The sequence below is a fragment of the Manacus candei genome, unplaced genomic scaffold (assembly GCF_025592945.1).
Source record: "Manacus candei isolate 608988 ecotype Guabito, Panama unplaced genomic scaffold, ASM2559294v1 h1tg000052l, whole genome shotgun sequence".
Taxonomy (NCBI): domain Eukaryota; kingdom Metazoa; phylum Chordata; class Aves; order Passeriformes; family Pipridae; genus Manacus; species Manacus candei.
The window spans coordinates 1,500,975-1,515,179 of record NW_026138100.1 but is presented as its reverse complement, the minus strand read 5'-3'; the positions used below and the strand labels follow the sequence as shown (position 1 = coordinate 1,515,179).

Below are 14,205 nucleotides of genomic sequence, written 5' to 3'. Positions count from 1 at the left end.
AACAAATGAGATTTTGTTTGATAATGCACTTAATACCCATGACAGCAACATTCATGATTGCTTAAGCCAACCTAACAATCAAACCTCAAGCTCTGGCAGCTAAATTGCTAAACTGCAATTTCAGGATGAAAGCACGGCCTGCCGGCCAAGCACAGAACCACACTGCCTTAGGGTCATTTAAGTTTAGCTGTCCATCTTCTTCTAAAGGAACGAGCAGAACTACCATAAATATTTGCCAGCATAGCCACAGTCCTGTCTGTACACCTACCACATTCATCTCTGATGCTGATAAAAGCATAATGCTATTGAAAATATATTATAGGGCATAGGTAGATGACTAGAATTTTAATTAGAATTTAATTAGGAACTGGGCAGCATCTGCAGGAGTCCTGACTAATGGATCTCTTGCCTGATCTGGTCTTGCAAATCTGAGGTCTCCACAGAATTTGGCAAACTTAAAGGATCCTGGATATGATTTAAGGATCCTTTATCTCATCCGTTTTCCTTCCACAAACTTGCTGGTACACACCACTTATAATTTTCTGTGTGGTTTTTTACAGGAAGATTAATGAAAGATAAAGAACTTGCAATATTCTTGGGAGTTCTAATATAGTTTTTACTGCTTCCCCTCATTATTCTATTGTGTTCCTTCTTATCTTGACTTCTGCACCTGTACTTGAGTCCAGTGTCCTCATTTCCCTGCTTCAGCTATTCAGTGGTAGTTCCTGTTGGAAACACTCTCACCACTTTTTGCAAAAGGATTGCAAACAATTGAGCATGCTCAATGCTTCTGTTTAAAATCATGGGAGTTGCTTCTTGCCACACTGCCCCTTTTTCGCCACCACCACATGTGGGAAATTTTTCCTACATGCATTTACTTCTTTTCACATTTCGGATTGCAGCATGCCCAAGCATTGATGCTGAAGTCACTCTGACTACAGTGCCCACTGTTGAATCTTTTTGGCTTCCCATCTCTTTCCTCACATCTTCCCCTTACATTTCCCATCTGGCCTCCCACTTATTTCCTCACATCTTTTCCTTACCAATCTTCTTTTAAAAACTTTTATAAGTTTTGTCCACATTTCATTCCATCATATTCCTTTCTGCTTCCTTGGTTTTGTATTATGGGTTGGTTTGTTACACACTGGACTCATGAGATTATAGTACTTCCCTTTTCCCAACTGTTGTCTGTATTCTCCAGTTTTCCTAAGCTCATTGAATCTAGGAACGTTATACAAGATACTATACAGTGCCTGCAGTGCAGGTCTTCAACTTTTTTTCTTACCCTCCACTTCTTTTTTTTGTTTGCTGAAAACCAGTGAGTCCTGATTTAGCAAAACTTTTATTGATTTGAGTAGAAGTAGTTAAAACCAGATGAGTGAGTGGTAATTCAGACCATGAAAGTCCATGGGGATTATAGTGTAACCTGAAAGCAAGCTCAGAACTTTACCTCTGAAGCGTCACTCCCAAAAAGTGGCTTTAAAGTTGATCAGCAGCTGTTACAAGTAGCTCTTGTGCAATGGGAGTCGGGGAGATGGGCTGGCTTACATGTTCAAACTGAGGTCTGATCCATTGGTTTTGGGAACCAATAGCACTCCATCCAGATACAACAGAGTGCTTAGGCAAGTACACAAAGGTAATAATTAGTTTAAAAAGTCCCTTCATGACTGGGGCTGCCCCACAGCAAAGACCTTGTCATCACATGGGAGGGATTCCTGGGATGGGGAGAGGAGGCCTAGACAGTGGGTGACACGCTTTGTTGTTCTTTGCAGTGCCCGGTGCCCCTGGTGCTCCCGCCAGCAGCCCGCCATGCACCGTCAACATCCCCATCGCCCCCATCCACAGCTCCGCACAGGCCATGTCGCCTACACAGAGCATAGGCCTGGTCCAGTCGCTGCTGGCCAACCAGAACGTGCAGCTGGATGTGCTGGCAAACCCACCGGCGGAAGCGGGGGGCGAGGGGACGGGACCCTTCCCGGGAGCGCCAGGCCGCTTTCCCGGCCCAGGGGCAGGGGCGCTGGCTGTGGGGGAGCTGGGCCGCCCGGCCCCGCCGCCACCTCCACTGGCCCCGCCGCCCCCTGCACCCCCTGCCATCGCCCTGACTGAACTGCGGGACCACAGTGACCGGGAGCATGAGCCCCCACCCAAGGCCAAGGCCCCACGGCCAGGGCCACAGCTGGTAGAAGGGGACGCCGTCATCTTTGGGGCCACTCAGGAGCTGCAGCTGAACAAGATGAACCCGCCCCCACCCTACCCCGGCACCATCCCTGCCCCGCCAACTCTTCCACCCCCGCCTGGCCCCCCGCAGCCACCCCTTGATCTCTGCCTCAAAAAGGGGGAGTTCTCACTCTACCCGGCGGGGCACTACCAGACACCCCTGGGGTATGAGCGGATAACAACGTTCGACAGCAGCGGAAACGTGGAAGAGGTGTGCCGGCCTCGCACCAGGATGCTCTGTGCACAGAGCACCTACACCCTGCCGGGTCCCGGCAGCTCCGCCACCTTGCGCATCACAGCTGCTGAGAAGAAGATGCAGCAGCCCTGTGCCAGCGCCACGCTGAACCGGCTCACAGTCCCCCGTTACTCCATCCCAACCGGGGACCCGCCGCCCTACCCTGACATTGCCAGCCAGCTGTCCCAGGGCAGAAGCATGGCACAGAGGCTGGACAACACTATCATTCATGCTACTCTGCGGAGGAACAGCAGAGAGGCAGCCCTGAAAATGGCTCAGCTGATGGATGGTCAGAGAGCCACCTTGCAACTTCCCCCAAAACCCAAGAGCAGCATTGTGACAGCACAGTACCAGCAGAGAGTACCCACCGCCTTGTACACCTGCAGCCAGTGCAGCAGTGGTGGCGCTGGCAGCAGCAATGCAAGTGCTGGTGGTGCGGGCAACATCCCTAGTGCCAGTGCTAGTAGCAGCACTTCCAGTATTGGTGGCGTGAGACCTGATCTGAGCACAGGGAGTGGCTCCCAGCACAGCTCTGTGATTGCTCACTCTGTCAGTACTTCACCTCTGGCCTCCCAGTCCTCCTACAGCTTGCTGAGCCCACCTGACAATTCCCGTGACCGAGCAGATTATATCAACTCCGCCTTCACAGAGGATGAGGCCCTTTCTCAGCACTGCCCAGTGGAGAAATCAATACGGCACGCGCCTGTGTCCTTGACAGAGGCTACCCTTACTGTAAAACGGCCACCACCATACCAGTGGGACCCTATGGTGAGTGAAGAGATATGGGTTCCTCAGGAAAGGACATCTCAGAGCTCAGTGCCCAATCCTCTAAAACCTGCTCCGCTCATCATTGGTCAAGCTCAACATCTGGATATGTCTCGAGTGCCATTCGTTTCCCCCAAATCTCCAACCAGTCCCACTGCCACCTTCCAGACAAGTTACGGGGTTGGAGTACCTTACCCAGGAAGCTACAGTGCCCCTCCCCTTCAGGGAATGCAGGCCCCCTGCTCCCCCAAAGAAGCTCTGGCCCCAACACAGTTTGCACAGCAGGAGCCCACAGTTGTCCTTCAGCCGGGTTATCCATCCAACCTCTCCTATTGCCCTTTGCCACCCATGTACCCGGGAAGTAGCACTTGCTCTAGTTTACAACTGCCACCGATCGCCTTGCACCCATGGAGTTCCTATAGCGCCTGCCCACCCGTACAGAACCCCCCGGGCACCCTGCCCCCCAAGCCGCTCCTCGTGGTGGAGAAGCCAGTGATGTCTCCCCCACCAGCAGAGCTGCAGGGCCACGTGGGCACAGAGGTGATGGTGGAGACAGCAGACACTTTCCAGGAGGTGCTCTCCTTGACAGAAAGCCCTGTTCCTCAAAGGACAGACAAATTTGGCAAGAAGAGCCGGAAACGCCTGGACAGTCGAGCTGAGGAAGGAAACATGCAAGCTATCACCGAGGGCAAGGTCAAAAAGGAGGCAAGGACACTGACTGACTTCAATTCACTAATATCCAGCCCTCGGCTGGGGAGGGAGAAGAAGAAGGTCAAGAGCCAGAAAGATCAGATGAAGTCCAAGAAGCTAAACAAGACGAATGAGTTTCAGGACAGTTCGGAGAGTGAGCCAGAGCTTTTTATCAGTGGAGATGAACTGATGAACCAGAGCCAGGGCAGCAAAAAGGGTTGGAAAACCAAAAGGAGTTTGAGAACAGCCAGTGAGCTGGATGAATTCAAGTGCCGGAAGGCCAGCGAGAAGGAGGATGGGAGACTGGGAAGCCAGGGCTTTGTGTACGTGATGGCCAACAAGCAGCCACTGTGGAACGAGGCGACACAAGTCTACCAGCTGGACTTTGGAGGGCGGGTGACCCAGGAGTCGGCAAAAAACTTTCAGATTGAGCTGGAAGGACGTCAGGTAGGAAGGGTTGGTGCACATGTGTTGGAATGGGGGCCAGGGTGTGGGAAAGCCATGCTAGGAATAAGCTCTGTCTCTCATGCTGCCGAATGCCTCCTGCTTGATTTAACTGCTCTGTGAGAAAAAGCTTTGCCATGTGGTTGATAAAAAACAGCTGTCAAAGGTCTAGATTCAGCATGATGGGTGAAGTTCAATTGTAAACTAAATATACAAAATATGTTCAGTCTTACTGCAGTCAGACATGGGAATAAGGGCCAACTTTAGTCTCACTGGCTTTCACTACTGAAAGTGTTGTAATAAACACAACAGATCTCTGCAACAGTAGCTGCATTTGCCATCATTGATGGTTGTGGATGGCAGCTAGTTAGTGAACACTGCTCCCTTCTTGCCCTGCTCACAAAGGTTAGCCAGTCAGTAGATAGCTAAGGAAGAGACAATGGACAGTCACTTTGGTTCTCTCCATGCCAAAATTTCCCCTTGTGGGTTACCAGGCCCCTGGGGCTGGTTCTTAATGCTAGAGGAGGGAGGCACTGACCCTCCCCAGAACAAAGTGCTTGTGGGCCACTTTTGAACCACCCATGGGTAGAAGGGTCGACAGGTAGTTCAAAAAATCAAAACATTTAATGTGGCCCAAGTGGGATGGTACACCAGCCTATTAAGTGGTGCCAATCAGCAGGACACTGGACTGAGATTTAGGAGACTCATATTTAGTTCCTTGTCCAGCTGTAAGTCACTTTTGGTTTATTAAAGAGATCAAGGTTCTCAATTTCCTCTGATTTAACTTGGGAGTTAGATATCTTAAATATCCAACATGCGTGACCAGAGGTAGTCTTTTGGTTTTGCTTGTCTGTAACAAAAGCTCAAAGGCAGTGATCAGAGCCATTTATACCACTTTCTTCTTCAGTTAAATGGCTATGGATACATGCCCATGGGCAGCTGTGCGAAATCACCCAACCACAGGTTTTGTTGGTGGTGAGGGAACAGAGCCTGACTTGACTTGCACAGACAGTCTCCATTATAGCTCAAGGAGCTTCACTGCTGAGCAAATACAGTCTGGGCTTCTGATGAAGTGAATGAAAAAGCAGTAATAATAGGCCAAACTTCAGATATTCCCTGCAGAAGAACAATGAACAACCTGACTAGCCCTGCATTCAAGCAGCTCTCGCTACCCCTTTGCTAATTCTTTCTCAGTGTAATTATGTGCTAGTGAAGTTTATGCAAAAGGAAACAGAACTGCAAAGAATGCACAGCTTACTGCCTATGAAGTGCTACAGTGATAAAATTGGTTATTCCCCTTCCCTGGAAGCTCTTTTCTTTGAAAGCAGAATCTGTTTTCCTGATGGGTTGATGATAGGATTTTTACAAGAGAGAGAATGGTAGTTTCCTGCAGGAAACATGATACTGGTGTACCTCACATCTGCTGAAGTAATTGGTGACAATCTACTTACACCAATGCTGTATGCAGTCTAACATATTTTAAAGTTCAGTTTGCTCTGTAGAGTCAAATATTGCAGTCAAATACTCTATACAGACATAGTACAGTGCTCTTACTCTTCTTCAGCACCAAACCCCATTCTGTGAGTAGCTCCATTCACATTACCTCAGTAGGTGAGGTGTTCGTACAAAGGACCAAAAAGATTTTGCTTTTATTCTTCTCTGATTCCTTTTCCGTGGTTCACTTTTTTTGACGTTTTTCTCTTTTTCCTTCCCTTGTCCTCTTCCCCTGCTTCCCAGGTGATGCAGTTTGGAAGAATTGATGGCAATGCTTACATTTTGGACTTTCAGTATCCATTTTCTGCAGTACAAGCCTTTGCTGTTGCTCTGGCTAATGTGACTCAACGTCTCAAGTGAACAAGCAGAGACTGGAGAGAAGAAAATGTTAACCTTCTCACAAAGTCCAAACCGGAAAATGTCAGGGCAGCCTGCTTTAGGTGTGCAGAGATGCCTGGGAGTGAAGAAGACAGTAAAACTGGAAAAGTATTTTGGTGCCCGCCAGAAGGGCATTAACTCTAATCAGTCATGGGGTGGAGGGTGGGGGGCTGTTTTCTGTTTTATTTGTTTGTTAGCTTGTTTTGTTTCTATTTTTTTTTCTTTTTAAGTGTTGTGCTGGGTGTCAGAAAGAGCAAAGGGTTGAGAGCCATTCCATGTTACATGAAGAAGTGTGGCTTTTGGCTTGTTGTGGTGGTTCTGCCACGTGTGCTACAGTAGCTGATGTAAGCTCATGGGGGGATTAAAACAGACTGCTCTTTTTGATAGACTGCCTTATATCATGCTGTTCTTTTTAAAACAGGGAACATAACTTTTTTCTGGTCCAGTTTGTACTCCTCCTCCTCCTCTACTTCTAAAACATCAATGATAGCAGCAAAAAAAATAGAAAAAAAGAAGCTATAATACTTGAACACATAAGTTTCTTCTCTGAGATCTGCTAGTAACTGAGCACCACAGGTTCCAAGGAGACATATGTAGGTCAATGTTTAATTTATAAATAATGATGTATCATTCAGAAGAGAAAAAATTGTTGCCAGTGAGTGGTTGTCATGGTTCAGGAATGGTATTCCCCAATTTTATTGTTCCCTCTGAAACATTCCAAACCCCTCGCCACTCGCTCACTTCCCCCTCCCATGCGGCAGGCTGGAGAGGAGAATCGGAGGTACAAAAGGTAAAGATTAAGGAGTGAGATAAGAAAAATTTACTGGAAACAGCAATGAAATAAGAAAGCGAACAGTAACAGCAACAATATTAATAACAGAATGTACAAGAGGCAAGCTATTCACACGTGATTGCTCACCACATGGAAACCCCTGACAATACCCTACCATGGCACCGTGCTACCTGACCTGGTAGGGACCCCTTCCCCGTCGGAAAATGGTATGAGGTGGTATAGGAGGTTATTCTGAGGTGGTATGGAATAACCTCCAGGGCCTAGCCATGCCCACTCCTGGCTACTGCAAAATTTAACTGTGTCCTGGCCTAAACCAGGAGAGTGGTTTAAAAACCCACTGTATCAAAGAAGTTGATGTCTGCTTGTTTTGTGTGCAGTTATTGGGGATAAACATCTCTCAGTAGGTGACAAAAGATAGAGGAGCGAATAAATTATGAGCATTGCTTTTTTATTCTCACTGGTCAGCAGTATTGTCTGATTTGACATGTAGTTGGGAGAGGTACAGTGTGATCAGATGTACCTCTGAGGCCGTGCCTGTGCACGCTCCTCGTGTTTCAATGTGTTTACACCTTATAAACAAAGTCTTTCCAGTATGAGAAGGCCCAGTCTTAGCAATCAGTATGAATCAAGTTCTACAACAGTGTATCTGTGCTTGAATTAGGAAGGAGACAGAAGTGTAATAAGTCATTACAAGAAGCAGTTTCATCAGGAAAGCAAATTAATTATTGGAAACAACACCATGGCTGGCTGGAGAACAAATTAGTTGAAAGAGGAAGGAAAAATTGGACAGAATGATGCCTTTTATCACCTTACTACTTGAGTAGCCTTTGTGACTGTATTTTGAGAATATAATGCTCCAGATAAGAGCGGGAAGCCAAAGTTTACATAGAGTGTTACAGAGGAAGGCTTATAACAGTAGCATGGCTGCAGCTCTTTCTGGTGGATGTGCAGACCTGTTGAGCATTTCAGAAGGGTTGCTTGCACGGAAGAGTTTCTGTGTTGTCCTTGTATTGTGCACATATTTATTTGCTTTCTCTCTTTCCTCTTTGTCAGCATTTTGCTACGGAATATGTTTTGATACGGAAGTAGTTCACCCAGTAATACACAAACCTCAGAACTGTTCATATAATTATTTGGGCGCTAGATTACAAAACATCACTGCAGATTTTCTTCAGAAATTAATCTTTTGAAGTTAAAGGCACACTGGGAAAGATGTGCTAGTTGAGATGTCAGTGGATACTTTGTCTTTCATCCATGGTTTAACTTCTTTACTTGAAAAAGTTGATATAACTTAAGAGAACAAGTGTGATTTCCTCTCTTTTTCTTGAATCCTAGTAGTAAGGCAGATGTGTGTTGCATTTGATTTGTTCTAAAGCAACATATCACGTAATACCTTGCTGTAGTAGATATTAATAATATGCAGTGAGCTTCTAACTTCTGGTCTTCTGCGGCTACTAGAGCTGTACAGCACAGAGGAGCACTGCCAGTCAGAGAGGAGTTTCAGAGGGTTTCCAAGGGAGATGATAAAGCAGATTGGGTAATGCCCCATGGGTTAAGTCCAGGAAAAACCACCTTCAAGATGGTTTCATTGGAGAGGAAGCAGATGTAGGAAAGAAAGGAGCAGGGAAGTAGATGGTACCATGCTTGTATCCCAAAGCTCAGCGGCTTAGGCTTGTATATGGGAGTGATCAGGCACAACATTCCCGTTGGCATCTTGTTTGCTTTAATTAATTAGGGTTTTTTTCCACTAATTGTCTGGGCCTGTTTGTGTTATTTTTCACATGCATGATTTATTCAGCAGGTTAAGTGCCTGTATTATGTGTGTGTAAGAGAGGAACCAAAATTGATTTGGTTCTGGTCCCTTAAAAATCAATGGAAATGTTTCACTTGGGTTTTTTTATGCGGAGGAAACACAATTAAGCCCTTTGTCTCTATTGAGTTATATACTGTAAAAGCAGTAGGTTGAATTCTTAGTCCACTGATCCCAAAACACAAGGAGGAAAGTTGGCTGATGAGAATCCTCACCTGCCCTAAGGTCTGTGCTAACCAGTCATACCCTAATTAGAGTTTAACAGGCACACACTGAACACCATAAGAGGAGAAATATATGAGGGCTGGCTTGCTTGCTTGCTGAGGGAAGAGCTACTTAGTCACATGTCAGAAATGTTCAACTGGAAGAAACATTGCCTGTAATTTTAAGCCAAAATTATTAGTACATGGAAACTACAGGAATGTTCTTTTCTTAAGAAAATCTAATCTAAATAGAAGGACTTCTGCATGCAGTTTCTTTAACATTCCAGGGAACAGTATTCCTTTTCACTTGGTTCGTTGCCAAATTTTTCTGATTGTCAGAAGTTTTGTGCTAATGGAGAACCAAGAAATGAAAACCCATAAAACAAGTTAGGAGAGTTAGTTGGCTTCATTGGTCCGGGTCATGATTGCATCCTTCTGATGGCACTCACAAAAAGCTTTGACAAAGAAAGAGCCCTGGTTTCTACCCCAGCAAAGCAGAAGGAATAATTATAAAAAAATAGGAAAATAAATGCTGTTTCCATCATTCTTTCCATTTACTTGTCAGGAAATTCTATAGAATAAGATAATCTTTTATCTTTTGGAAAATAATTTAAGAGAGTCCCTTTAATTGAGGATTATAATGCAAAGAGAATACCCAGTATTAGAAAGAGAAACTATTCTCAAATATATAGAATTTTAATGAAAGGAATGGGAAATATGTAAGTCTGGGTGTGCAACTGGATTCTAAATTATACACAGAACAAGTGAAAGTTGTTTTATTTTCCACTGAGATACAATATAGGAAACAAATTTAAGAACACCCCCCAAATAATCACTTAAATCCTTAAGATTTGCTATCACATTCAGCCAAAAGGTAGATGTTACATTTTCTATTTCATTAGTAAAACAGAGTTTTCCTGTAGATAACTAAATTCTTCTAGGAAGAATGTAGCAAAGTGTTCAGAAATACATAGTTATTTTCTACATGCAGTAATTTCTGGTAGTAAAGGATATTTTTTCCAAAGCTTTTTTTTCCCAGTTGTGCAATAATTGTAACAGTCTAGGGGGTTTATTTTGTTTCTGTTGGGTTTGTTTTTTGTTTGTTTTAGTTTGAGTTTGATTTTTCTTTAGGAAGTTTTGAGTGGTTTTTTTAAAGATAATTTAATGTAGATTTCCTGCTAATGTCCAAAAGACAAATTATTTTTCTTGCATAATGTAATAAGTGATATACGGATTATTTTATTACTATGTATCAGTAAGTTACACACACTTATTTATATTTAAAGAGCATCTTTGTAAGTAATTGTTTGGTAGCAGGTATGTTTTGCTGCAAGAAATTAAAAATGCATATAGGAAGACCTGGTTTTGCTGCATAATATACAAAAATTTCATAATGCAGGCAGGCAAATATATTTTTTGGCAGCTAGATGCAGTGAGTTTGCTATGGAGAACTGTGTAGAATACGAAGAGTCTAGGTGACTTCTTTGGGACCTGCAGAAATCTCTTCTTTTTTGTTTCTACCTATATTTCAGTTGGGAGTGGTTTAAAAAATAGAAGTCTTCGTTTGCTTTCCCTCTTCTTAGTATAGTGCTTTTTCTTGAGATATTAAATAAGGTGGGTTACGTGATAAAAGAGTGTATAATGATGTAGGCTCAGTTTGTAAGAAGTTCATTGCATAGTTCAGTAGGGTTTGGCAGTGCTGTAATTCAGTGCTACATGGAGATACAAGCAAGCGAGCTTGGAATAAGCTGAGGCACAAGTGTGTGGCAGTAGAAGCATTTTCCTCTGCTCAGACTAATAACACTCTTTTTTCAGCTGGGTTCAGCTGGTTCCAACACAGCCATAGTGCTTCTGACAGGTGAGCTAGTGCTGCACAGAGCTGATGAAGCTGAGCCCTGACATTGGCTGCAGCAGCTTTACCTCTTCAGGATGCTCCATAGGAGACCTATTGGAGCAGGTGTTCCTCCACTCACCCTTCTAAATCTGCTCCTAGAGCAGCATGAAGCTGCTGTGGAGTTTGGCTGCAGCAGCTTTGGGCAGAGAAAGCCTTGATGCCAGTCAGTGGCCATGGTGGCCATTTGAAGTCAGAATCTGCTTTGATGGAGTTGCAAAGGGATGCAACTGAAAGCCCAATTCTTTTGAAAAAACAAAGCTGATATCCTCAAAATAGATCTCCTAACAGAGTCTAAAAATTTATCTTTAAAATCTGGTATGAATTGCACTATGCATGAATTGGCAAATTTTAGCTTGAAACAGTAAGAATAACACATTTCTGCAACATCCTAAGAAACTATGAGAAGGAGGGGGGTGAAGGAGGAAAAAATGAATTATCACATTAATAATTTTGCACTCAGTTCCAGAGGCAGCAGTAACATGTGCTGTGGGCTGCCTGAGTGTCGGTAAATCCTCACAGTTTCATCTCAGTTAGAAAATTTTTCTGTGGTGCAGCCACAAGTAAAACTCTGTTTTTACAAAGATGCATGAGGGTCTACAGGTGTCAGACAAGGATATCTGACTTTGCTTGAGCCTAAACTTTACATAGGTCCAGGCTTTCCTTGATATATCTTTTTAGTGTCCTCTCAGAAATTCCAAACAGATTTTTGAGCTTGCCTGATGGTTGCCTCAGACAGTTTCAGTGCATTTGCTTTTTGCAGCCTGGCGTGTGTGATCCTGTGTTATCTTGGTGCCATTACCTGTCAGAAACATTTTAATTCCTCATATGAAAAGAGCAGAAAGTGCAAAAACTGATTTGATGGAGAGAAAGGGAGAGAAGACAGAACAAATTTTCACTAGCTTTTAAGAACGTGTTTCCCAGAGCAACTGTCTGGAAATTGCACATTTCTGTAGGACCTGACTGACTCCAGACCACTAAATCTGACTTAGAGATTAGTAACAGATGAGACACTTGCATGGCATGCTGACAGGGGACCAACTTCCAGCCTCACTACATGGTTACACCAAGATACATAAGGGAGCAGAATCCAATCCAAAATGTATTTACCCATTACTGTGTGATTATAAGGTAAAAATTACTTGTATGACCCGTATTCACTTAAGAAAATTCTAAAGCATTTTAGCCAACAGCTATGTTGACAGTTCCATATAACCCCTTTGAGGAATGCTAGAAGTAAAATCCTGGCCACAGAGTAGTAGTTCAGATTTTTGACTCTTATTCCCATTTCTAGGATTCCATCACAGGACAGGAGAGCAAGCTGTCTATGTTACTTAGAGACTGGCATAATGGTTTTCCCATAAGAGAGCAAATCAGCTATACTGCTTACAAAAATGGAAAAATTCTAGTAGACGAAGTTTTCTTGTTTTCAAGTCCCTTCACCTTCAAGGCATAATCCTTCATTAGCAAATACCAATTTAGAGTCCTGCTACCCTTAGGAGTAGTCTGCAGGTAGGCACCACAGGTCCTCTTTGCAGAATTGATATTTACATACACCATTCTCAAAGGAATAAGGTTAATTATTACTAGTGAACAATAGGCTATGTGAATTATTTTGTCTTTGTATTTATCTGTGATTTAATTTTCTTCTTAAAAAATCCCACTGAAATGTTTTAAGATGAAAAGACTCCGCTTTCCCTGTTGCCTGATATCTCTGAAAATGTATCAGGAGTTTGTTTGGGCAGTTTGATTGTTGCTGCATCTAGAAAATTTTTAAGACAAAAGCAATTAACCCTTCAACTTTTGATTTTGCAAATGAATCTATAACAAGAAATTTGTGCTTTAAGGCAAATTGATTGATTGGGAGCACTATGCAAGTGCACAGGTTTGCTGACTGCAGGTTCAAAACAACATGATTTTGTGAGACAAAATTAAATACATGAAAACACCAAATACTTGCCTATCCAGAGTGTTCAATGAAACAATTAGATGGTATGATGCTAAAGCCTCCCAGTCTGTTCTTAATCCTTGCCCTCCAGTTTACAATTTGAAAATATGATCTGAATTCTGAATCCTGACAAATGTTGTTTGTTTTTGAAATGTTTATCTTACTGGCCAAGTAGATGGTTTAAGATATGGATTAAGGTCAAAGTAATAAAGAGAAACATTTTTGAACAGTGTGCAGACACCTGAGTTTCAAGTATTTCACTGGAATAACACAGCTTGTAATTCCTATCTGTGTTGTTTCAAGCAATTTGTTCAGAAATTTTCTTGCTTTCCCTTTGTTACTTTTGTTTGCTTGATACATGTGTTGCCTTAGGTTGCTTTTCACATCCATTTCACTATTTCTGCATTCACTGCTTCTTTTTCTCTTTGTGTGTTGTGTGTTTGCGGAAGGGTGTGTCTGTTCAAGATCTCGTTGTTTATTGTAGATAAAATATGTGGTGTTGTGGAATAGCATGAGGATGCATTTGATTGAAAAGGCACTGTAGTGTTTCCTGGAAAAGAAGGGGAGTTGCATTTGTTTATAAATGCATTATTTTGGTACTGTAACTTTGAACGTGAATTGGGATTTTTTTCTTTATTTTTCTTTTTTTTTTCTTTTTTTTTCTTTTTTTTTTAATTTGATGAGCACAGAGTCATGAGAGTGCATGCATTCTTAACAAGTAAGCCCAGCATGTTTTACTTAAGGCTTTTGAAAATTTGGTACACCAGTTGTCTACTTTACTTACCCAGACAATTTTTTAATTCTATTTTTTTGAATCTCAAGTTTTGGAGTTTTTTTCTCCTCAATATACCATGGTATACTTGGTTTCCATTGTACTTAAAAACTACCCTGATCTGCCTTTTTGTGTCTTGTGTAATAGTTTTTGCAGGAGGTGCCTAGAAAGTATTGTTGGTTTCCCTATAAAAATGTGGTTTGTCCAGATTCTTTACTGTCTACATGATTGAGAGATGGACTGATTGCCCTATTTTTCCTTGATGATTTGGAGTTGTAAGAGTTGTCCAGCTGTTGCTTAATAAAATTTTGCAGACTAGAAAATTCCTGATTTGTTTTTGTTGCATTCTGCATTTTGCCAAGCACCTTAAATACTTCTAAAGCAGATGACAAATCTGTGCTGCAACAACCTGAATAATAATTAGCCAGATGTTGTTATGCTTTCTCTTTTCAATAACTGTGTCCCCAAATTCCACTGAACCTGATGCGTGTACCAGCCCACCATACTTTGAGTCATTCATATGGGAGGATAGATGGCATGGATTTTGTGGTAATGAGGTTCTTAT

General features: G+C 43.0%; 1 protein-coding gene across 8 annotated transcripts in view; it reads left to right on the top strand.

Moving 5' to 3' along the window:
* The window catches only part of TULP4 (TUB like protein 4), a 154,828-nt gene extending 140,865 nt beyond the window's left edge, over positions 1–13,963 (top strand). For all 8 annotated transcript variants that reach the window (XM_051801546.1, XM_051801547.1, XM_051801544.1 and 5 more), the window contains 2 exons: positions 1,773–4,354; positions 6,089–13,963. In XM_051801546.1, coding sequence (XP_051657506.1) covers positions 1,773–4,354; positions 6,089–6,205 — 2,699 coding nt within the window. In that variant the 3' untranslated portion in view covers positions 6,206–13,963. The remainder of the gene's footprint in view (positions 1–1,772; positions 4,355–6,088) is intronic.
* Positions 13,964–14,205: the final 242 nt, after the last annotated feature.